Below are 24,940 nucleotides of genomic sequence, written 5' to 3' on the forward strand. Positions count from 1 at the left end.
GATAGATGCTGCATCACCACAATCACGGGTGGCGCCGCCATCTCCATCGGTAACAGCAAGGGAAGTGTTAACACACTCTGCACCCATAGAGGAAGTTGTTAATACCATACGTAGCAGCAGCAGATTAAACCCCCAGCCAGGTAACCAGGTCAGAGGTAGCAACGCTGCCGGTCTGCATCCCATTCGGACAATAACTGTTCCGAATGGAAATGCAGATGCAAACGGTGTAGTGCCCACGAGGGAAGTGGTAATGCATTGTCCATGGACAAGAGCAGAACTGAATTCCATCATAAATGATTTCCCCAATCCCAAAAAGGAACTAGCCAAATGTCAAAGAATTTTGAGAAATTTGGGTAGTTCTCATGAGCCCACTAATAAAGATTGGCATGTAGTGTTAAGGGCCTGCCTGTCACACAATACCGACGTGACAAAATTTATCACGGACTATGTATTGGATGGAGACGTTCCCTTAACAGACCAAGTAAACCAAGGTAACATTTCCCGCATTGTGACTCAATTGGGTGTATATTTTCCAGTAGTAGTTAACTGGAACAAAATCTTCACAATTAAGCAAAAGGAGAGTGAAACTGCAGAAGACTATTGCGACCGGGCTCTGCAGGCTATCACCCAGTACACTGGGATAGAAGATATTAAAGATAGCACTCACCACAGGGGAATGATAGTCACGGTACTCATGGACGGTCTGAAAGACGATTTAAAGATTTGGGTTCAGACCTCACAACCTGGCTGGAGGGGACTTCCAATAGATAACCTCATAGAGTCTGCCATAGAACATGATAAAAACATCTCCAAAAAGAGAGAGACCCAGAGCGAAAAACTAATGGCTGTCAGTATACAAGCTCTGGAAGGAATGACAATAACATCACAGCCAACCGACACACCTGCACCCACACACACACACCTGCACCTGAACAATTACACGTCCTCACCAATCCCACACCACAGCAAACACATCCTTACCCCACATATCATACACAACCACAGGTCCCATACTCATATCCCCCGCAATATCCTTACCCTCCCTATCCTTACCCATACCCACCACCTTTCCCTCTTGCTCAAATCCCACAACAATCTTTTCATCCACGCCATTCAAAATTATGTTTTAACTGTCACCAAGTGGGACACGTAAGTAAGTAGTGCAAAGCGAAGAACACCACACAGGAACACGAGTTTCCCATGAGTTCATAGGTAACCCCAGTATCTTCTCCCAGGCCTTATATGACTGTTTATAATTTTTTTCAACCTATCAATGGATCTGTTCTAATGTAAAATGTGGATGATTTATTGTTGTATTTTGGGTCATGTTTAAATGATATTAAACTGTTGTGCTTTATCTCCCACTCATAGGACACAAGGTTGCTAAGGATAAACGGCAGCCATGCCAGGCTGAGGTCGACTACTCGGAAAACTATCCAAATCCAACCCAGCGGCACAGGCATTATTTAGAGCAGTGGCTATTAATAACAAGATTTAATTGCAAGAACCTGTATGCAGATACTATATCCCTAGAATTATTAAAAGTGATAGGGGGACTTATTTTACAGGTGACGTTTTCAAGAACATACGTAAGATGATGGGTAACAACACTAAGATTATCCCAGACTGTCTTTTCCTTTATTTGCCCCCCCCTTTGAGATACTGTCCAAACAGGCAGCCTCATGTGAAAAATTGATAATGAGGTTACTGTACAGGGTCTCACGAAGATGAATGAGAATAACCGAAATTGGAAGTGTTATTAACTAACATGTCTAATGCAACCTGTCATGATGTCAAATCTGGAATAATTTGTTATGATCCAAAATTTTTTTAAGCTCAGGTAGTTTGACTGATCGGTGGAAAGGTCCGTATCTGATGATACAGCACCCTCAAAGGGTGGCCAGGGAAGATACGTGGATCCATTCCGCTCATAGGGAGGTTAACCAACCGGTGGAGATACAAGGCAGAGACAAGGCCGATAACATGGACCTGTCGATTGCAAGCTTGTGCCGGAAGGATTAAAAAGGTGACGGTGAGATATCTGAGCTAAAGAAATGTGTAGATCAGTGCTTCAAGCAATGGAGTGGTCTGCTGTGGTCATCCTAGTTCTTTTTTTTTTTTCCAGAGTTTTATTTTTTTTTTGTCATGATGATCTGTTTGGGGATGCTCGGTGTCTGTGATGGGGGACCGATAAAGGAGATGTGAGCTGATGGCGGAGCTGATGGAGTGGAGTCAGGAGGAGGAGTGCTATACCAAATCAGGGGAGTGCCGGTCCAATTTCAGTACAGTAAATTGTTGTGAAAATGTGAACAACAATAATAAGGAAGAACTGTAATTCAATCCTGAGTTATGACGTAGTGTATAACAATGTAGCCTGAGTTTGAGTGGTCGTGCATGGATATAATGTTTATGTTGTTTTAAGTCATCTTAGGTAATGCAGTCCCAACCCCTTCCAAGGCTCTCCTTATAGGATAGGTGCATCCCCACATCTTTCCCATGATCCCTTAAGGATCCGCGGTGTGCATATAAGGGCAGTTTTATGTCACTCCCGGAGACGCATTATCTGAATGGTTCAAATGACCATACTGTGTCATACCATAATAACATTGAACGGTATATTCTAATGCATGGCTAAACAGATTCAAATTAGGTTGTGATAGCATGTTGTTTGCTATCAAAGGGTGGACTGTCGAAGCTGAATAATTGAGTGAGACAAGTTCAGTTTAAAATTTAATCGCAGCGACGCCATCTTGCGAATGGCCGCAAGACTCCATGTTGGAAATGAGATCGCAAGACACCATTTTGTGTGGTCAGCATTAATTCAAGTTATAATCCAGGAGCTAAGAACAGATGGCAATGTTTTTGTTTACCTACCAAGGGCAACGGGAAAAACCAGCTGTCTGAGTAGAAGTAAATAAGAAGAGACTTATGGGTATTTTTACATACAAATTGGGAATCCCTGGATGCAGATAAAGTATAGTTGTGGCAATTGTAATATAATATCTACACAATTGGATTTGCCTGAATCCTAGACAGGATGTCTCCAAATCCCACAATTTGAGGTGATAATACCTTTGCATTTCACACAAGAGTCTGTGAGAACAAAAGAGATTTTGTTTTCCTTTGAACACAGCAGGTGGGGGCTTGCTGACAGAGGGCATGTAGAATTACAACCCTCAGCCATCCACACTGCTGGATGTTCACTTCGTGTATGAGAGATTATGCACTTAAATCTCACCCATTAATAACTAGCGTCCTTACCAAACCCTGAATACCCACACACTACATATTCGCACATAAAGTTCCATTAGCATCAAATTGTATGATTCAAGTTGGTTAAGTTAGTTTAAATGCTAAGAAATAGAGGTTTTTGATATCTAAGGTATTATACATGATAAGCAAGGTATGTTTGGTCTCGTTCTGATGCGTACGCTTTTTACAGAATCCCGGTGTTATCGGTGGAGAGATCGCATCATGCAAACTCAAGTTACGGATCGCAGAACTTACAAGCAACAAAATGTTTTAGTTGATGGAATGTTACAGGAGGCGTTACCAGAAAGACTCCTACTGTTAGAGGCAGGGAAAGTCTATTTGAAACAACCTGTTAAATGTGTTGTTACATATGCTTCTCCTCTGGGAACCAATGAGATCAGCAGGAAGTTCTCCCTTTGTCCTGTTTCAGTCTGGGGGGGGAATAAATACACGTGTCCAAACACTGGTTTGCCAGTTCATGCTGAATTTTGGGTGAACTGAGGATATCTAGTCAGAAGTCTATCTCTGGGTCCAGAGGCGCAGCGTATTATAACCGTACTTGGTCTGTATTATTTCCTTTTACGCCTAAATTATGTATGTATAGATTGCGTGTAACTGACTGTACTTTTACCTGAATAATACTTGTGCGTTGGAACCACAAGATTCCACTCCTGCCTTTATTTGCGGTCATACTGCGTACGCAATTAGCGTTGTGTTTAGAGGTTTATAGGCAGGTTTTGTCTTAGAGGTTTTTAGGCAGGGTTTTGTCTTAGAGGTTCTAGGCAGGTGAATCTTAGAGGTTTATAGGAAGGAATATATTAAAAGGTTTATTTACAAATTTAACACTTGCCACATACACTGTGCCATTGAAGGACCTGATCAGAGTGCTGGAGGGTCAGAAGCAATTAAATAGTAGCTGAGCAAATTAGTTTATTTGGGAGATTTTATGCTCTGCAGTCAGATGCTGTTCTGTATAGCATTCGTGGCCATTCTCGCTCCTCAAGGACATCCTAACAGTTCATGTTTTTCTCCATAGGAAAATCTAGTCTGTGTTTCAGCAATTAATTTGGTCTCCTCCCCCTTTATTTTTCTGTCTCCTCCCATATTCCTCCACTACAAATACAATAAAAAAATGTAATAAAAGAACTTTACTGAAAAAAAAAAAATAATTCTCCTTTTACCAAGCCACGACACTTCCTTCTCCCGCTCCCCAGGCCCTAACCTTTTATAGCCTCAAGAAGATGGCGGCCATGGGTGGACTTTCCTAAAAGTGTTGCAATGCAGGAGAACCTATGCGGTCTACATAATCGGAGTTACTTTTATGGCAAGTCCTTGATGAATTGACCGAATGTGTTAGGAAACCATATGATTATATGTTTATCTTCACATGGTAGATGGGCTCACATGTTTTGGCAAATATGCACTAAGAACCTCCATTATACACCTTGTTAATTGCAGAGTTTCGTATATCTGTTTTGACTCTGTGTTCTTAGTGCAACGATTCCCAACCTCAATCCTCAAGGCACGCTAACAGTCCAGGATTTGAGGATGTCCGTGCTTGCGCACAGACAACTAAATCAAAATAATTGAGGTGTTCAGTCACCTATGCTCAAGTATAGCGATCCTTAAAACCTGGACCATTAGGTGTGCCTTGAGGACAGAGGTTGGGAAACACTGGCTTATGGTGTGTGCAGATTCACTAAAGGGGGTTAAAACCACCAGACAGGTAAGTACTACAATAACTACTCATAGGTTTGATTAGAAATATATAATAGGTTCAATGAGAGATGCTACAATAAAGACACAAAATTATATATATTGCATATATATGGCTCCCAGTATGTATTTGAAAAATCGAAACACCAATGATAGAAACAATAAAAAAAGAGAAAAACAGACAGGATTTGGGTGATCGTTTGAACTGGTTACCAGATAAACAGACGGGTTTTTTTTAAATGTGGAAGAGAGAAATGCATGACATGCAAGAATGCGGGACATTGAAAAATTGTCTCTCTATCTAAAACCTTATCAGAATCATTTCATATAGAATCTTTTCTCAACTGTAATTCCAATGATGTTATTTATATAACTGAATGTGGTTGCGACCTCCAATATGTGGGGCGCACCACACGTACACTTGATGTTCGATTTTTAAAACACCGAAGGAATATCCTCAAGAAAAATCTTACACAGTCTGTCTAGACATGTTTCAGTCTGTGTGGAGGGTGATATTAGTAGAATTAAGGTAAAAGCGATTGAACAGATTAAAAGTACAGAGAAAGGAGGGAATAGGTTTAATATATTATGTAAAAGAGAGGCATATTGGATCTTCAGGCTGAAAACTCTGGATCCATATGGCCTCAATGAGACTATTGAATTGAATATTTAATACTTTAGTTATATATAGGGTTCTGTAAAGTATCTATATGACCTGTATTCCATCTGGCATTAGCCATTAGTTGGACCATAGAAATTAACATGATATGTTATAGTCCCTCTATATAGCTAGTTGTACACATTTTTTTTATACTATCATTGGTGGTCGATTATGTATTCTTTTCTGGGTATAGGGAATTTCATCTCTTCCCTATTTTCGATATTTAAATTGGACAATAATCTCAATGACATATTATCTATATACATCATATATATTAGGAGATTTCATATATATATATATATATATATATATATATATATATATATATATATATGTTTTTTCTACATAATTTCAAGCTCACGATCTCTCAATGTGGGTCTACTAATAAACATCCCATCATGGTATATATGTAAATATTGGACCATGAATATACTAGTATGGTTTCTTATAGAGGTTCACTAGTTTCCTTTTTCCTCTAACTACATTTCCTCTACAGAATAAATATATGTATATAATGAGGCAAAATTATCCACATTGCGGTAACTAAGGAAACCGTTTGTACAACTAAAGTAAATACCTAACAACTAGGTTAAATTAAAAAACACCAATATGGTACAATTCTAATATATAAACATATAAATATAATGTGTGTTTGTATATATGTATGTGTGTGGAATAAATATATATATATATATATATATATATATATATATATATATATATTCCACACACATACATATATACACACATTATATTTATATGTTTATATATTAGAATTGTACCATATTGGTGTTTTTTAATTTAACCTAGTTGTTAGGTATTTACTTTAGTTGTACAAACAGTTTCCTTAGTTACCGCAATGTGGATAATTTTGCCTCATTATATACAGTATATACTGATTATTTATGTAGGCACCTCAGAATAAGACTTGATTGATAAATATAAATGAATAGACTATACTGCTTTTGTTTCACCATGATATGTGCGCTCCAGATATCCACTCCATTGGAAAGCACGAATACAATGCCAATGGTTAATTTCCTAATTCGGATCGAAAGTCAACCAATCCGTTTACATCAGGAGGGGTATAACAGTGCCAATCGGTAGAGAACCATCCTCTGATGAAACCGCCATGTCAAAGGGCGGAGAAACGCGTCAGTTGGCCTGTGGAGCGCATACCAGAAGCCCGATACCGGAAGTAGCAGAGCGCGAGTCGGCGAACTTGTCCCAGCTAAGCACAACACTGTGAGCGGCAAGTAGTGCCGTGATTCAGAAGTGAAGGTCCCTTTGCCCGAGGTCATCAGCACCTACGGACTGCGTGGTGCACGCAGCAGACACATGACATTAAGTGTCCAACACAAAATCAATATCCAGCCAGTACTACAAAGTTTCCTCCCCCTGGACTTGGGGTAGAGGTCAGGACTCTACTCCATCCAACAAATGAATGGACGGGTGGTAATGTACCAAACACAATACTAATACCAAATTCAGCAGCAGAATCTGCATATTACAAACTGACTTATTTTTATGCTAATACCTGTGACTAAGTTTCATTTTCCTGCATACTAATTGGCTGTGATTGAATACCCCTACTAACAGTTTCTACTCTATGCTTGCTGGCTATAATACACTATCTACAACTGACCGTGATTGGATAGCTTTGCGAACAGCTTTAATACATACTCGCTGGCCATGATCAACTTGCATTTTTAAATATTTTTTGCTTTGCTACCTATTGATGCATATTGTTTCACATTAGATTGTGTTCTCTCTCTCCCTCTCTTTTTTAAATGATTTGCGCCGGATCCGTGCTAACATTGAGCCTTATTAATTATTGCACCTGTTGTTTACTTGATTGATAGAATACTTATTTGTATTGTAATATGTGCAATACAAATTATACTATTTCTTAAACCAGCAGCCATTTATTAGTGCTTCCATTATTTTTCTAGTTATTAAAAAACAGGTTTGGAAGTATGGTGCACTATACAGTCCAATCATTCTTTAATGTATATTCACTGTTCCAATGTTTGTCACATGAATGATAAACACTCCTTATTTGCAGTGATTTAAAAAAAATACGATTTAATAAAAATTTGAAGTAAAGCCTAACTGTCAAAAAATAAAAAACTTAAATAGTGGATAAAAGGAAGAAAAATAAAGGAGTAATTTAAAAGACTATCTGCTGTTTTGGAATGCAGTCAGTATCCCGGCTCCAGAATCCCAACAGCTGCAATCCCGACGGCGAGTATTTGGGTTAGGCACTAGGGAGAGGGTTAGGGTTAGGCTGTGGGAGGTGAGGGTTAGGCTGCAGGAAAAATTGGGTTAGGGTTAGAATATTTACCTGCATGCGTCGGGATTTCCACCATCGGGATTCTGACCGCCGGTATTATCAGCGCCAGGATCACCTACCCAACCCGCTGTTTCTTATTTCTATATTGTTATGAGAAATATTATGAGGTACATGTGACTAGTGACACATCAATTGTTAAAAAAAAAAAAAAAAAAAGTGTAATATGATTTAGTTGCCTCACTTGGATCTCATATACTAGTGCACAATATAAAAAGAAAACCCTGTAGGATCAATTGTGAGGAAATGGAGGCTGCATCATATTGCCCAGGCACTTTCTACATAAGTCTGTCCCTCAAAACTCAGCCTCAGAGCGAGGAGAAGACTTTTGATGGAGTTTGAACATTTACTTTAATAGATTACTAGTTCACAAGAAAATACTGTGTCTGGAACAATCTGTGCAAGCGTCATTTGTAATACAGACAAATCTGCTAACCCCATTTTTATACACCCAAGTTGCATGGGTAAGTGTCAGATTAATAAGGAACACATTGCATTCTGGTTAGAAGAGGACCACAAACAAACTGAATTATCCAATAAAATAATCAGGTAAGATTCTTTGTGGCCCACAGCGGTGGCAAAGTTGAGCAAATAGGATCTAGAATAACCAAATCTCACAAAATAAAAAAAAAAATCAATATTTTGCTAGCTGAGCCAGCTTGAGATAAAAAATGTATATATTTTTTTTTATTACATAAGGTCACATATTTACTGGTTTTCATTGCTAAAATGTAGAAACATGGAACCAGGGGCGCTTTAAGAGAGAAGGGGGCCAGTGTGCAGCATCCTTTTGGGCCCCCTCCTCTGTCAGTGCACTGAGCGCAGTAGATTCTGGCTTCAGAATCTATTGCACATGCGTAGGTCTTCGGGAAAATGGCGATCATTTTCTGAGACCAGAGCACAGGACACTAGATATAATTACAAACCAGTGTGAACAAGGAGAGTGCACAGAGAGCAGCACATGGTGAAAACATGTTTTACAAAGACCCAGTAGCGGATTTACCGGGGCATACACTATTACACTGCCTGAGCCTGGCCCTGAGGATTGCTACAAATGAGGGGGGGGGGGGTGGCACACATTATCACCTTGTCCGAGCCTGGCCCTGGGGATTGCTACAAATGGGGGGGGGGCACACAATATCACAAATTAAAATATAGTGCTATGAATATTTTGAGGAGGGGGGCACCAAATTGCTGTCCTGCTTAGGGCCCCATGAGGTCTAAATGTGCCTCTGCAAAGACCGGATCAGGTAGCACTTTGAGTACACACTCCTCCACTGACAACAATTACAATTTTAGCCAGTGCCTACAGAACAAGTAGTTAGATGCAGAGATCTTAATTAGAACATTGGGGTCCCAGTTAGACTGATAACTTCTGGAGGAGTTGGAGGTTGGGGATCATGGTTCTTTAAAGGTAGAAAACTGTTCACATCACGGCAATGAACAGATAAGTATTATTACCTCCATCATTTTTAGGGGTTGGGCCAAGTGTCAATAGCGCACACGCAAATTACCTCTACCACAGCAAAGCGGATTAGTGCAACTGCCTTTCCACAACTCCATATGCGACTGGTATTCTCCTTTGACATTTTAATGGCTGTAGAAATCTGTGCTACTAATGAACACATCCGTATAAATACTTTTTTGAAAGCTCTAAGACAGCGATGAATGTGCTGAATATACAAACTTACCCGTTAATACAACCTTTCCAGACACAAATATGAGCAGCACAATCCTTGGTTTCACCATCCTGTAAATAAGGCCTGGAAACAATTCAGGTTCATAACTGTAAGCACACAATAAAAACATGTAAAAGTTGAAAATACTAAGTACTATAGAACATAAAAAGAATAAACATTTTAAATGTGTGTTTCAGTGAGAAACAAGATAATCATGGAACTTGCCACCACTTGCTTTAGTCGGCGGCAGACTTTTTTCATTACCAGCTGGTCTGTGCCATCCGGTCTTTAACGCAGTTGGTACCATGGCACCAATACGTAGCGTAACGAGGTGTAGACTGGGGGTGTAATATAAAATGTTGACATGGGGCCGGATTCAATTAGTAGCGAAAAGTGCAGTTTGGACAAAAGTTTGAGTGGATTTGGACTTTCCACCTGTTTTCAAAGTATCTCCATATTCAATTCCAGGATGATTTCGCCTAATAGGCGGAAAAGTATCTCCTATGAACACCAGGTGAAAAAAAGTGCAAAATCGCTATATTCTGGTGCAAACGTGGGGAAATGACTCAGAACCCTTGGGACAGCCCCCCAAAAGACAAATAAACCATAAACTTTAAAAAAAAAAAAAAAAAAATTACCTCAGAACACCCCAAAAGTGTACTTTTGTTTTGGGGGCGAAAAAGTAAAAAGTGGGGGGACAAACATAAAAACTAGCAAAATAGACTTCTTGAAGTGCTGTAAGGAGGGGCCAAGTGTTTTTAAAATTGCAGGTGTATCTATGCAGGTGGTTTTTCAAAAATTCACCTTGCAGACATAAAAATATGCTAGCACCCATTTTCAAGTACCCCAAATTTGACTGAACTACTTATTTTCACAAAAAATACTGCTTTGTGCCATTCTTCACCACTTTTGCAAAGACGCTAATAAGAAGCAATTTAAACTACTTAAGTACCCCAAACACTTTTATTAGGGATATTAGTACACATCTACATTGCTTCCCTGTGTTAGTGCATCTTTTTTTGGGGTACAGACTGATTTCCCCACTTCTGACAGTACTTTTCGCCTGTTCCGCATTCACCGCTTTCCGTTTTCGCCTGTTTAGGAATTGAATATGGAGAAGAGCGGGGACGAGTGCCTACAGTTTCCGCCCCTGAAACAAGCGAAGGAGGCGGAAAGTCGGACAGGCAAAACGTTTCCGACTGTTCGCCTCTAATTGAATATGGGCCATGGCCTAAATGTCAACACTGACATAATGTTGACATTTTCAACCTAAACCTAATTGCAGCCTACTGTAATTTCATGCGCAGACATCTAAATGTCAGCAGACTGTTGACATTAAGGTGTCAACTTTCTGATTAAATCTCGTAGACTGCACAATGCAGACCATATGCATCACAAATGGTCTGAGCAGTGTATATCTGCACAGTTTGATACACCCACATTTGTCCCTGTTACAATCATCCACATGCACCATTATGGTCATGCTCCCTGTCAGAACGTGAAAGGAAGTATATTACATCTTTCCATTCTTCTTGTTGGAATAATGTGTCTGATACTTTTCTACCTTAAAGCCACTGACTAAACAGTATTCAGCCTGCCCACATTAAAAAGAGAATACAGCATAGCTGGTAAATGTGGCCAAGTTTATGATCATATTGATCTCCTGGCCCAAAGGCTGAACATCCAGACAAGTATGGCATGGGCCATCAACAGCTTAATAACAAAAACACCATCAACGAGTTACCTATATAGTGCCAGCATATTCTGTTGCGCTTTACAATTTAAGCTTAACTGGACATTGGACAGAGAGCTGGTCATCCCACACCAATGGTACCATCTTGAAGAGGATGCCCATGTTAGGACAGTCCCTCCCCTTTACCAACTGCTCTTCCTGGACATTAAATATTCCATGCCCCCTCCCCTGAAGTCTCGACAGCTATAGTGTACTCCAAGACACTTACCAGCAGTGTTGGATACGAGCTTCCAATAGGTGTGCAGAGTTGTGCGAGTGCAGCACCCCATTACACAGTCCCTAGAATTGTCCAATCACATTTTGCGCTCCCAGCTCAGAGGGTTTAGTTACCCCCTTCCATCCCTGACATATATTGTCACAGACAGCAAGGAGCCAAGCAGAATACAAAATTTGGTTCCACTCTCCTGGAGCAAAGTAACAAATCACTTCTCAGGAAGCGGGGTGGTGGCACCTACTAGAGGGGACTATGCAAGGCAAAACCCTTACCAGATGTAGCACAATTGCAGGGGCAGCAAAGGCTATGTTCTTACCTCTTGGCATTTGAATGCCAGTCCCCTTTTCACAGGCAGGAGGTTTAGTTCAACTTTAAACCTCAAGGTTTTTATTTCATTTCCAACTGGATTACTACTTATTAGCAAATAGTGTTGAAAGTCCTAATAGACACTACTAAAATAAAAATCATATTTAAAATTGACTGGCTTATGATAAAAAAAAAAAAGTTACAACTATTATCTATTGAAGGGTATTTTACCTACTAAACTGTTGATGAGTAAGGACCAAGCCTTCAAGTCGTATTGGGAATTTCACATCACAGCTTGCCACCATGTTTTGAATTTTAAAGTGAAGGAATTTTGCTGGAAAGCCCAGCTTCTGTACAACACGGGCGTACTTCCTCGCTGCCAGCCGGGACTGCTCCTCACTGTAATACAATGACAACAAAAAAAACACCTCTAAAGAATACAACAAGAGCAAACCAGCGACAGGTTATATACAATGCAAGTGTTATTGCGGATTAACCAATCATCTCACTTATGCTGGCCATACTCTGCAACATCGAACTCAGTCAGACTGACTTTGCCATACACTGTCAGCAGTGGCGCAACTAGGGTACTTAGAGCCCAGGGCAAGGTGAAAAATGGAAGCCCCCCCACACACACACTATGCGCACATGCCAAAAAGTGGGCATGTTCACATGTCACAAGGGGTGTGGCCACTGAAAAAAATGGGGCGTGTAATAACACCCTCCTGTCCTTTCTCGTCACTCTGGGAACATTCCTTATGCACCTTAATGCCCCCAGTAGTAGTGCCCCATGTAGTAGTGCAACCTTATACAGTGCCCCCAGAAATGCACCCATTATACAGTCCCCCCTATGCAGTGCCCCTAGTAGTGGTCCCCCTTTTGCAGGCTCCCAGTAGTGCCCCTTATACAGTACCCCCAGTATGCAGTGCCCCCAGTAGTGGTCCCTCTTATGCAGGCCCCCAGAAGTGCCCTCAGTAGTGATCCCCCTTATGCAGTACCCCAGTAGTGATCCCCCTTACAGTTCCCCTGGCCAGAAGTGCCCATTACATAACACACAGACATACACAATACACTTACCTGAATCCCTGCTCCTGCCCCGCCTGCCGTTGTCCGCTCGGTACTATGGGAGAGAAGTCAGGATGCCTCTGGTTCTCCTCCACATATACTGCGCCCCTGGCCACAGGCATTCAATTTTGTAAACAAGCCCAAGGCAAGAGAAGGAAAGAGGGGAAGGAAGAACAACTGTACACCAGAAACACTCATACAAGATGAGGGAACCCGTGACAAAGAAAAATTACCCAGTGCAGCCAGGTGCGTCAGGGTGGGTGCCCTGTGGACCCTATGGACCTCAAAGAAAATTACCAATGGTAAATCTACCATAATTCTTATTTTCTTATTCAGGTTCCAAAAGGGATCCACAGGGATACCATGGGGAATTCCTAAAGCAGTTCCCCTAAGGATGGGGGACACTCCTGAGCAGAAAGGAGAACTCGTCGCCCAAAGGAAGCATCCCGAGAGGCAAACGTATCAAAGACGTAGAACCTGAGAAGACCAAGTGGATGCCTTGCACAATTGCTCAACAGAGGCACCACGACTAAACAGACCGAGTAGAATGTGTGGTCACAGTGTTTGGAACAGGCAGATCAGCCTGTAATACATATGTAATAGTCATACGTAACCATCTAGCCAGTTTGTTAGCTGGCCATCCTCATTTGTGAAAACCATATAACAATAAAAAAAAAAAAAGGGGGGGGGGGGGGGGGGAGAAGAAGAATCTAAAAGAGTTTGTACGCTCCACATAGATATGGAGAGCACGAACTTCATCCAGGGAGGCTTCACCTACAGAAAGATGTGAAGCCTGAAAAGCAGGAACCACAATTTCTTCATTCATATGAAAACAGGACACTACCTTAGGAAGGTAACCCTCCCTTGTACGAAGAACAGCTCTATCCTGGTGAAAAATAAAAAATGGTGAGTGACAAGAGAGCGCTGGCAAGTCAGAGACTCTGCGTGCAGAAGAAAGTGTCTTAGATGTCAACCATTTCAAGTCTACAGAGTCCAGAGGTTCAAATGGGGGAGCTTGTAGCACCTTGTGAACGAAAGACAAATCCCATGGTGCTACTACCGGTGGGACAAATGGAGGCTGATCTCAGAGAGCCCCCCCCCCCGACAAAAAATTCCAATATCTGGTAAAGAAGCAATCTTACTCTGGAACCAGACTGACAATGCAGAAACCTGCACTCACCAAAGTGGCCGGGCGAAGACAAAGATCTAATCCAGCTTGGAAAAAAAAAGCCAGTACCCGGGGAACCCTAAACACCTTAGGGTCATATTTTCTGTGGGAACACAATATTGACTAAAACAATGTCAAACTCTGAAATAGATGCGGGCATCATTTGAATCATAGAGCTGGAGAAACCCTTGGCTCTTAAGATGAAAGACTCAAGAGCCATGCCGTCAAAGACAGGCGAGGCTAGTCCGAATGCAGGCAGGGACCCTGCGCTAACAGATCCGGCCATAGAGGAAAAGGATACAACTGTCTATGGATAGATTCTGTATGTCGGTGAACCAATTACATCTGGGCCAAACAGGAGCTACTGGTATTACTGTTCCGCCTTCCTGCTTGAATTTCCTGAGGACCCTTGGGAGGAGGAAAATCGGAGGAAAGAGATACGCCAGGTTGAAGTCCCATCTTACTGCCAGTGTGTCCACGAAGACTGCCGATGGGTCTCTGGACCTGGGGAACTTATGGTTGTGACGTGATGCCATGAGGTCTATGGGAGGTATTCAATAAGGCAGCAAAAATCGGAATCGGCGATAATTTAATCGCTGATTACCTCATTTTTGCCTATTTCAATTATCCCCATATTAAATTTTCAAAGACTTTTCGTAGGTTGGAAAAGTCTTTGAAAAAAAAACAAACAAAAAAAAAAACGGGGATAACTTTTCACCACTGAAATAGGTGGCAAAAAAAAGTGCAGAACTGGGGTTTAGGGGTGCAGGCTTTTAAAAAAATAAATAAATAAATAAAATAGCCTGCACCCCTGGGAATGTCATTTGAAAATAAACGGTCAAAGTAAAAAAAATAAAATAAAATATCAGGACACCCCAAAACATTAAACTTTAATTTTGGGGTTAAAAAATAAAATAAAAAAAAAAAAAATATTAGGGAACACACTTCTAAAATAGCCAAATTAAATTCAGAGGGGTCCCCAAGTATGCGGCAGGTGTTTTCTTCATTGCGCAGAGGAGTGGCAAGTGCATTTTTTTTGCAGAATTTTGAAAATTAACCCCCATTTTCATGTACCTCAAAATTTGATAGATTTTTTTTTTGTAAAAAATTAGTTATTCCTAAGTGCTATTCTTCATCACTTCTTCATAGCCGCAAAACAAACACCTGCAGCGGCTATTTAAAAACCCCAATTACCTTCAGCAGGGAAAAAACGGAGGTACCCACAGTGATCCCCCATGTCAGAACGTCATTAGGGTGGTCCCAGGATGAATTCCCAAAAATTCCACTATTTTTCCCTGATACCTTTCCGCAAGCTCCTGTTTTCGCCGGCTCCAAACTGAATATGGGGATAAAGCGGCCAGAAGGTCTTCCAGATATGGTAGTATTCTGATTCCCTGACGCCTGAGATAGGCAGTCATAACTGCCATTATTTTGGTAAAGACTCGAGGGGCAGTAGATAGACCAAAGTGCTGCGCCTGAAACTGGTAATGTTGTTGAAGGACAGCAAGCCGTAGAAATTGCTGGGATGGCGCAATAGGCACATGCAGAATGCGTGTGGCACATGCGTGTGGCACATGCACACGCATACTGCATGTCCAGGGAAACCCTAAAATCCCCAGACTCCATTGCCAAAATAATTGACCGAAGAGTTTCCATATGGAACTTGGTACACGGATAAATTTGTTGAGGGTTTTCAGATTTACAATAGGGCGATGAGCCCCATTCTGTTTCTGAACCAAAAATAGATTGGAATAACTAACCCTTCCTTGTTGCAACACAGGAACCAGTATTATTACCCCTGCCTGCAGCAGGGAGTAAATGACTTACTGAAGGGCCAAGGCCTTGACCGCATCTGATGGAGGATTTGGGCAAAAAAACTTCTGGGGAGGATGCCTCCGGAAAGTGAAGGCATACCCCTGAGAGACCACTTTTCGGACCCAGGCATTTGTTGTTGTTTGATGCCAGTCCTCCGCAAACTGAAATAGTCGGCCCCCAACCCTGGGATCCCACAGGAGAAGGCCCACCCTATCAGGCCGAGGGTTTGTGGTCCGGTTTAGATGCTGGACGTTTGGCCGGCCCAGACCTCTTAATTCGTTGCCTGGTTGTCCTGCAAAAACTAGACTGCCTGGAAAACGACTGTTCCTTTGCTTGTCCCCGAGGACGAAAGGACTGAAAAAAAAAACTGCCTAGACTTTGATGTAGCCGTAGATAGCAGATCTGCAGATTTTGAAGCTGCCAGAGTAGCTATTATCTTATCCAACTCTGCTCCAAAAAGTATACTTCCATAGAAAGCCAAGGATTCCAGAGCCTTCTATGTATCAGCTTTCCAGGACCTTAACCAAAAGGACCCTACGAGCCACCACTGAGGCTGCAGATGCGAGACTCTTAGCTTTTAAAGCATCTATTGCAGCTCCTCCCAAATAGGAGGCTGCTTCCCGTATGTGGGAGATGTTAGCTGTTTTCTGGTAGAGAATCCTCCAATGCTCTTCAACCACTTTGGCTACCCAAGCCCCAGCTATAGCTGGACGAGTAACAGCTCCTGATGATGGAAATATTACATTCAGATATTTCGCTTTTCCCCATCTGTAGGATCTTTGGCCCTGATTCAGAGCCAGATGCTCTGACAGAGCGCTCGCTCTGAATCAGGGCCGGTCTTTTTTTTTTTTTTTTAGAACGGCCTCCTGGCCGCTCGCATAGCTGTGGGTGACCACATTCAGAAGCTGGGAAAGGATACAATGATGCTTATCTTTAAGTAACATAAAACAGTTTATCCTGGTTACCCCATGCCTCTTCCATAAGTTCAGTGAGCTGCTCGGATTTAGGAAACTCAGCTTTTACCACCTTCCGGTGTTTTAACACTGGAGTCTACTTACTAGGAGATGCTTCATCATCCTGTATACCTAGGATTGATTTAATCACCCTCACCAAAGATGAAACATCCACTGTAGAAGGATAGTCCTCCTCTCCTGAGGTAGACCCCGAAGAAGAACCCTGCGCATAATTTGATTCCTCCGATGATGCGTCCAAATCCATATGCTGAACAGACCAATAAAAATATAACTTCTGTGTAGGCAGCTTAGTGACTACCAGTTGCTCGCAACAGCTGACTGCACTCTGACTTGAGTCGGCATGAGCATCCATCCAGGAAGGATGTATAGGAGGTGCAAACAGAGCATGCTGTGGGTACCCCATACAAGGAGGCAGTGTGGGAGTAGCCATACGATCCACAAACTGCTTCATTACCTGAGACAAGGAGGACACCCACGATGGCTCCTGTATAGGAACTGGTATACTGGGTGAGGTGGCTCTTTATAACAGACAGCACACAAACCATCCTTTATAAAGTCCTGAGAGGACAAGCCCACCAAACAGGATTTACATGAAACCAGCACAGGGGCCTCCCCCTCCTGATTCACTTTACTTTTTGCCATATCAACTATAAAAGGTAATAATGCAAAGTAATGTAATGTGATAGCCTTCATTAATAACAAATAAATGTGAAGTATAAAGAAAAATCTCCCACACACCTGCAACAGAGGGATGAGGAGAAAAACAGTGATAGTTATAACTGACAGTCAGAAATAAAAGGCAGTATCAACACAGCAGCCAGCAAACAGTCACATATAATGCATATGCAATTTAGTTGCAATGGGCTCTGAATCAACTACTCAAAACATGATGCTTGGTAGGATATAGAGCATTATATACCTGACCCATGGGAGAGGTATACAAGGAGACTGACCCAAAGACCTCCTGAGACCAACAGCTACAGTAGCGCACAGATAATCGACTGAGTGTGTCTCATATACACGAGGCGAGTAGGAAGAGCAACCCAGATGTGCGAAAACCTCTGAAGGAACTGCATCTGGGTAGGTTTGCCAAGGGAGAGTCTACCTTCCCTAAGCTGCATCAACCAGCCGGGTATGATTGCCTCATGGCAGCAGAAGAGTCTGCTGGAAATCCCCGGCGTCAAACAATAAGGCCCCGGCGATGTCGTGAGGACGCGGACACTTCGAGCCCTCACTGCAGCGGCTTCCGGTGCGTCTCCGATGCCAGAAACAAGAAATTGCCTTACCTGACATGTCTGTGCTTCCGGTTGCAGTCCGGGCCCCAGCATTGCTGCTAGCAAGCATTGCCGTGACACACCGAAATCACCAGAAATGTTACTGGTGTTGCGGCCCGCTCAGATGCTCAGACTGCTAACTCAAAACATAGAAAATAAAAGATTAGGACTGCCTGAGCAGTCCCCTGTTACAAATGTGCGTCTGAATTCTGCCGCACCAAACGAACAACTGAATGCCTGTGGCCAGGGGTGGGGTATATGTGGAGGAGGACCAGAGGCATCCTGGGAGCTGAAAGTTTTAACTGTTTGGTACCTGGATCACTCCAACCACATTATCCCATAGTATCCCTGTGGATCCCTATGGAACCTGAAGAAGAAAGGGAAAGGCCTATTTATGACCCCAGAATGTAGATATTACTTAAGCTACGTAAACACTATGCAATCACTCAGTAAATCAGATAAACGCTCCGATCCTCAGAGCAATTATCTTATCAGTGTGACCCCCGTTCACAGTGAGCCATTTGTAGCTCATTGTGCACGTTCCTCAATGGATCAGGAGGTTAGGCATCTTAAACTGCATATAAGATACGACCTCCCGATCAGACTGATTGCAGGTGTGTTTTTTTAAGCAGTTTAATGGCTAACGCCAATATCGGGTGATTGGCCCGATAATTGCATAGGTGAGTTACTTAGCTTCGGGGTAGCTTCTGCCACCAGCAGAAGTGCCTGATGCTACAAAAATTACAATACACTGTGTGGCAATATCATGGTAGGTGGCAATAGTGAGCCATGTACAGTATTCTTTGTGGGACCCGCCCACACAGTGTAGAACAAGGAATTGTGAGCACACCTAGAGGCTGCCTTATGGAGAGAGCTCAGGTGAGAGCCAACGAGGAAGACCAGTCAGGCTACATGTGGAACCATTCCAAGGAGGACTGTGGCAGCTACAGAGCCCAGTGAGCCAAAAGGCCAGTGGGGGAAAGGCTTGGCCGGTGTCCAGACCTGCAGTCAGGCAGGGAGTACCGCAAATCTCTGGGACGGTTTGTGTGGCTTTGTGGAAGTCAGGCCAGTGTCCAGACCTGCAAGCCAGGCAGGGAGGACCACAAGAGAGACTTTGTGTGAAGTCAGGTGGCTATGTTTATACCTGTAAGAGACAGGCATGGGACTACAAGAGATTGTTATATTTGCAGACTAGCTGCCCAATATAGTCAGGGTTCAAGCAGTGAGGTAGTGCCCTGCATGAGGGGTTAGGTTGTTTATTATTTTGTTCCTGAAATGCTGACAAGTAAAGCACCATTTATTTTCATTTAAACCTAAAAAAAACTGCGCGTGGATCTTTATTATGCACCTACTCACTGCCTCAATACTGATCTAATTACCCCAGATATATAATTACAGGTATAGAAACAGACAAGTCATATATTGTATATAGGGATGCTAAGGCTTTATATGACCAGATATGTACCAAACAAGCCCAAACAAACCTCAATTATCAAAAAAACAAATACTTTCGTTGGGGAAACCGTCCTGGTAAGCTTTTAGCAAGAATGGTAAAATCTTAGACGTCTTCTAAGCCTATTTCTTTAATCAATTTGACCCCCTCCGAGTCCACTAGGATGCCTGATAAAATCGCAGAAGCATTTTTACAATATTATGAAACATTATACCAGGCACCTATGGATGACTCAGATAAAGGAATGAAGTTTTTGGAACAGGCAGGATTAACCAAATTTACACCATTAGATAGAGAGAGTCTTCTTTTATCTATAACAGAGCAAGAGATTACTTCTATTATAAAAGCGTTACCTACTGGTAAAACCCTGGGCGGAAATCCTGCACCACCTGCATTTAATACCGCGCGCATTATAGTTATACCGAAACCCAATAAAGACCCTGCTTTAGTCGCCTCATACCACCCAATTTCTCTGCTCAATCAGGACCTGAAATTGTTTTCCAAAATTATGGCCCAGCGCTTACAATCTTTACTACCTAAATTATTGCATCCGGCTCAAACAGGCTTCATTAAAGGACGTTACTCTACTCACAATATACGCACAATTTTAGCAGCAATGTATCAGTCACATACGGAGAAAAGTAAAAGAAACATTGTGGTGAGTTGTGACGCTGACAAGGCATTCGATAGAGTGTCTTGGTCTCATTTAATACGCATATTTAACTATCAAGAGTTTGGTCCTGATTTTATTCATATATTTGAAACATTGTATCAAGATCCGAAAGCATTTTTGACAATAAATCTCTTAAATACCAAACCATTTTGCCTAGCTCGAGGCACGAGACAAGGTTGCCCACTTTCGACACTACTTTTTGATTTAGCCCTAGATCCCCTCCTGCGTCATTTTGAAAAAGCAAGAGACTGGTGAGGCATTTTCTTGGCAAAACACGAGATTACATTTTCGGTATTTGCTGATGACCTCCTATTATATTTTGCCAATCCTAAGGAAGCTATTCCACTACTCCTACAAATTCTGCAGGTGCTCGAGGAGATAGCGGGTTTTAAAATTAACTATGCTAAAACAGAGGCCTTGGTCTTTTTTGGGGAGGCGAAGGCAGGATGTGAAAATTCCTTTCCCTTCAAATGGGCAGATAAATACATTACTTACTTAGGGGTCAATGTTCCTTCGCACCCTTCTCAGCTATATGAGGTTAACTATACCCAACTATTGTTAAAAACATATGATTTCAATAAATGGGCCCATCTTCCACCATCCTACATAGGTAGATGTCACCTTTACAAAATGATCAGTTTCCCCAGATTCCTTTATATTCTCCAAATATTGCCAATTATCCCGGACAAAAACAAGAGATATGGTAAGAACTTACCTTTGTTATCTCTGTTTCTAAGAAGTCCATAGGGTCCACAGGGTTGACCTTGGGGTATAGCTGGATCTGGATCCATGGGCACCACGCAGTTAAAGCTTTAGCTGCTCCCAGGATGCACTTAGGTCCATCCTCCTCTATACCCCGCCCCCAAGTCACAGGCACCTCAATTGGTAAGCAGCCCAGGCCGGAGGAGGAGACTAAACAGAGAGAAGGAAGACTGGAACACACAAGAAAACCATACTCACAGAAATGGGAGACGGAAAACCGGTGACCAGCAACACAGCCCATTCGAAGCCAGGTGCGTCAGGGTGGGCGCCCTGTGGACCCTATGGACTTCGTAGAAACAGAGATAACAAAGGTAAGTTCTTACCATATCTCTTGTTTTCTACTTCAGGGTCCATAGGGGGTCCACAGGGTTGACCTTGGGGATGTCCCAAAGCAGTTCAACTAAGGGAGGGGACGCTCCTGTGCAGAAAGGAGAATCCTGCGCCCAAAGGATGCATCCTGAGAGGCAAAGGTGTCAAACGCATAAAATCTCAAAAACGTCTAAATGGAAGACCAAGTGGCTGCCTTGCACAGCTGAACAGCGGAGGCACCACGTCTAGCAGCCCAAGAGGGACCCACAGACCGAGTGGAATGAGCCTTAACAGAGGCTGGGACAGGTAAACCTTCCTGTACATAAGCCTCCCTAATAACAGAACAAAGCCAACGGGCTAAGGTTTGTTTGTTGGCAGGCCAACCCCTCTTATGAAAACCAAAAGAGGACAAACAACGAATCGGACCTTCTAGCTGAAGCAGTCCGATCAACATAAATTCTTAGAGCATGGACAACGTCCAATGAAGCCTCACCAGCTGTAAGATCAGGAGACTGAAAAGCTGGCACCACAAGTTCCCGATTGATGTGGAACTTAAACAACTTTAGGCAAAAACTCAGGACGGGTGCGAAGTACTGCTCTGTCCTGGTGAAAAATTAACAAGGGGGGACTACAGGAAAGTGCCCCCAACTCGGATACTCTCCTGGCCGAAGCAATTGCCATGAGAAACACAGTCTTAAGTGTTAACCACTTGAGGTCAACCGACTCAAGAGGTTCAAAGGGAGGTCCCTGCAGGACCCAAAGAACCACCGCCAAGTCCCATGGAGCCACGAGGCACAAAGGGAGGTTGAATCCTAAGCACACCTTGGAAAAAAGTGTGAAAATCAGGCAGGGAAGCGATCCGTCGTTGGAACCATACGGACAGAGCCGACACGTGAACCTTCAGGGAAGCAAGACGTAAGCCCAGGTCAAGACCTGACTGCAGAAATGCCAAAATCCTAGAAACCCTGAACACCTGAGGATCAAAGTTTCTGGACTCACACCACTGAAAGTAAGTGTGCCACACTTTGTGGTAAATCCGTGCAGAGGCAGGCTTACACACCCACAGCATGGTACCGATGACAGAGGTAGAAAAATCCCGGGACCTTAAGACGGCTGTCTCAAGAGCCACGCCGTCAAAGATAGCCGACCCAGATCCGGGTAAAGGCTGGACCCCTGAGACAGCAGGTCCCGACGCTGAGGCAGAAGGAACGGAGCGTCTACGGACAAGCTCCTGAGATCGGAGTACCAAGGACGTCTGGGCCACGCTGGAGCCACCAGCAGAAACGTGCCCCCATCCTGTTTGATTTTTCTGAGTACCCGAGGTAGCAGGGAGATCGGAGGGAACAGGTACGCTAGGTGAAATGTCCATTTCACCAACAGCGCGTCCACCAGGCTTGCGCCTGCGTCCCTTGTCCTTGAGCCGTACACGGGTAACTTGTAATTGTGATGAGAGGCCATCAGGTCCAATTCCGGCAGTCCCCATCTGTTCACGAGAAGTTGAAACACCTCTGGGTGAAACGACCATTCCCCGGGATGCACGTCGTGACGGCTGAGGAAGTCTGCCTCCCAATTTAGGACTCCCGGGATGAAGACTGCCGAGATCGCTGGAAGGTGGCGCTCCGCCCAATCCAGGATCTGAGACACCTCTGACCTCGCAGCTCGGCTGCAAGTTCCTCCCTGGTGATTGATGTACGCCACTGTGGTGGCGTTGTCGGACTGCACTTGCACTGCCCTTCCGTGAAGAGCTGTGCCTGACGACAGCAGAGCTCTGTACACGGCCCGCAGCTCCAGCACGTTTATGGGAAAAACTGCTTCTTCCGCAGACCAACGGCCCTGAAGAAACAACGAGCCGGTCACTGCCCCCCAACCCCGGAGACTGGCATCTGTTGTGAGTAGAACCCAGTCCGGGATCCAAAAGGGGCGACCCTTGATGAGATGAGCTGGCTGAAGCCACCAAGCTAGAGAGTGGCGCACATCCGAAGACAAGACCAGTGTCTGGGATCGGATCCGGTGAGGTAACCCATTCCACTCCGATAGAATCTGCCTCTGCAGGGGCCTGGAATGGAACTGGGCAAATTCCACCATGTCGAACGCCGACACCATGGGCCCTAGGACACTCATGGCAGAGTGTACTGACACCCTGGCCCTGCTCAGGCAACTGTGTATCCGCAGTTGTAGGGAAGACACCTTTTCCGGAGTCAGGAAAATCCTTTGCTGACGAGAATCCAGAAGGGCTCCCGAATGAACCATCCATTGTGATGGGATCAGAGATGACTTCTTCCAATTTATCAACCACCCGTGTGCCTGAAGACAAGCAATGGTCAGGTGGAGATGTCGAAGAAGTACCTCTGGGGAGCTCGCCAGCAAAAGAAGATCGTCCAGATACGGCAGCAGCCGTATGCCCTGGTCCCGAAGGTGGGCGGCCATAATTGCCATCACGTTGGTGAACACCCTCGGAGCCGTGGAAAGGCCGAAACTGCTGCAGTATAGCAAACCTCAGATACCTCTGGTGTGCCAGTGCTATGGGCACATGAAGATAGGCGTCCTGGATATCCAGGGAGACCATGTAGTCCCCGGGTTCCATTGCCAAAATGATGGAACGTAACGTTTCCATCCTGAACCTGGGAACCCTGAGGTATTTGTTCAGAGACTTCAAATTCAGGATGGGGCGATGAGAACCATTGGGCTTCTGTACCAGAAACAGAGCAGAATACTACCCCGTCCCGCGTTGAGACTGCGGAACGGGAACAATGACCCCTGCTTGTAGCAAGGATTGTACAGCTACCTGCATCTGGGAAGCTTTGGTCTTGTATAGAGAAGGACTCGTGCAAAAAAACTGGCATGGCGGCCGGACCCGAAAAGACAGGGCGTACCCCTGAGAGACTACTTCTCGAACCCAGGCATCCGTGGTGGTATTGTGCCAACACTGGGCGAACTGGAGAAGTTGGCCTCCCACTCTGAGGTCCCCCAGTGGGAGGCCCGCCCCATCAGGCCGCCGGTTTATCTTCCTGCTTGGAAGAAGGGCGCTGAGCACTCCAGGCTTGCTTCTTGGGTTTAGGGGTGGACTTAATCGCCGACTGTCTCAGGAAGGACTGACCTTTTGCCTTACCCTGAACCCGAAAGGAACGAAAAGCCGAGCTCCATACCTTGGCAGGCGTTGCTGCTGAAGGGAGGAAAGCTGACTTGGATTTAGCCAGGGTATCCACTATTTTGTCCAAGTCCGGACCAAACAGTAATTCCCCATTGAAAGGTAAGGCCTCCAGGCCCTTCTTTGAATCAGAGTCCGCTCGCCAGGACCTCAGCCATAACGATCGGCGGGCAGACACTGCTGCAGCCGATACTCGAGAAGTCAGCAGACTAGCATCCAAAGAAGCTTCACCAATGTAGGAAGCAGCTTCCCTCATCTGTCCCAACAACACCCTCTGGACATCCGGAACGTCGTCCGGAAAGGTATCCTCCAATGCGTTGGCCCATCCCTCAATGGCCTTGGCCACCCAGGAGATGGCCATGGATGGT

General features: G+C 43.8%; 1 protein-coding gene across 7 annotated transcripts in view; it reads right to left on the reverse strand.

Annotated features, from left to right (window-relative positions):
* The window catches only part of TBPL2 (TATA-box binding protein like 2), a 60,754-nt gene that overhangs the window by 12,654 nt on the left and 23,160 nt on the right, over nucleotides 1-24,940 (reverse strand). For 4 of the 7 annotated variants that reach the window (XM_088461350.1, XM_088461352.1, XM_088461351.1 and 1 more), the window contains 2 exons: nucleotides 12,163-12,330; nucleotides 9,671-9,765 (listed from right to left, as the gene is read on the reverse strand). In XM_088461350.1, the coding sequence (XP_088317476.1) occupies nucleotides 9,671-9,765; nucleotides 12,163-12,330 (263 nt within the window). The remainder of the gene's footprint in view (nucleotides 1-9,670; nucleotides 9,766-12,162; nucleotides 12,331-24,940) is intronic. The other 3 variants (XR_015874849.1, XM_088461353.1, XM_088461354.1) reach the window with 3 other exon arrangements.

This window comes from Taudactylus pleione, unplaced genomic scaffold (assembly GCF_031769625.1).
Source record: "Taudactylus pleione unplaced genomic scaffold, aTauple2 ptg001041l, whole genome shotgun sequence".
NCBI lineage: Eukaryota > Metazoa > Chordata > Amphibia > Anura > Myobatrachidae > Taudactylus > Taudactylus pleione.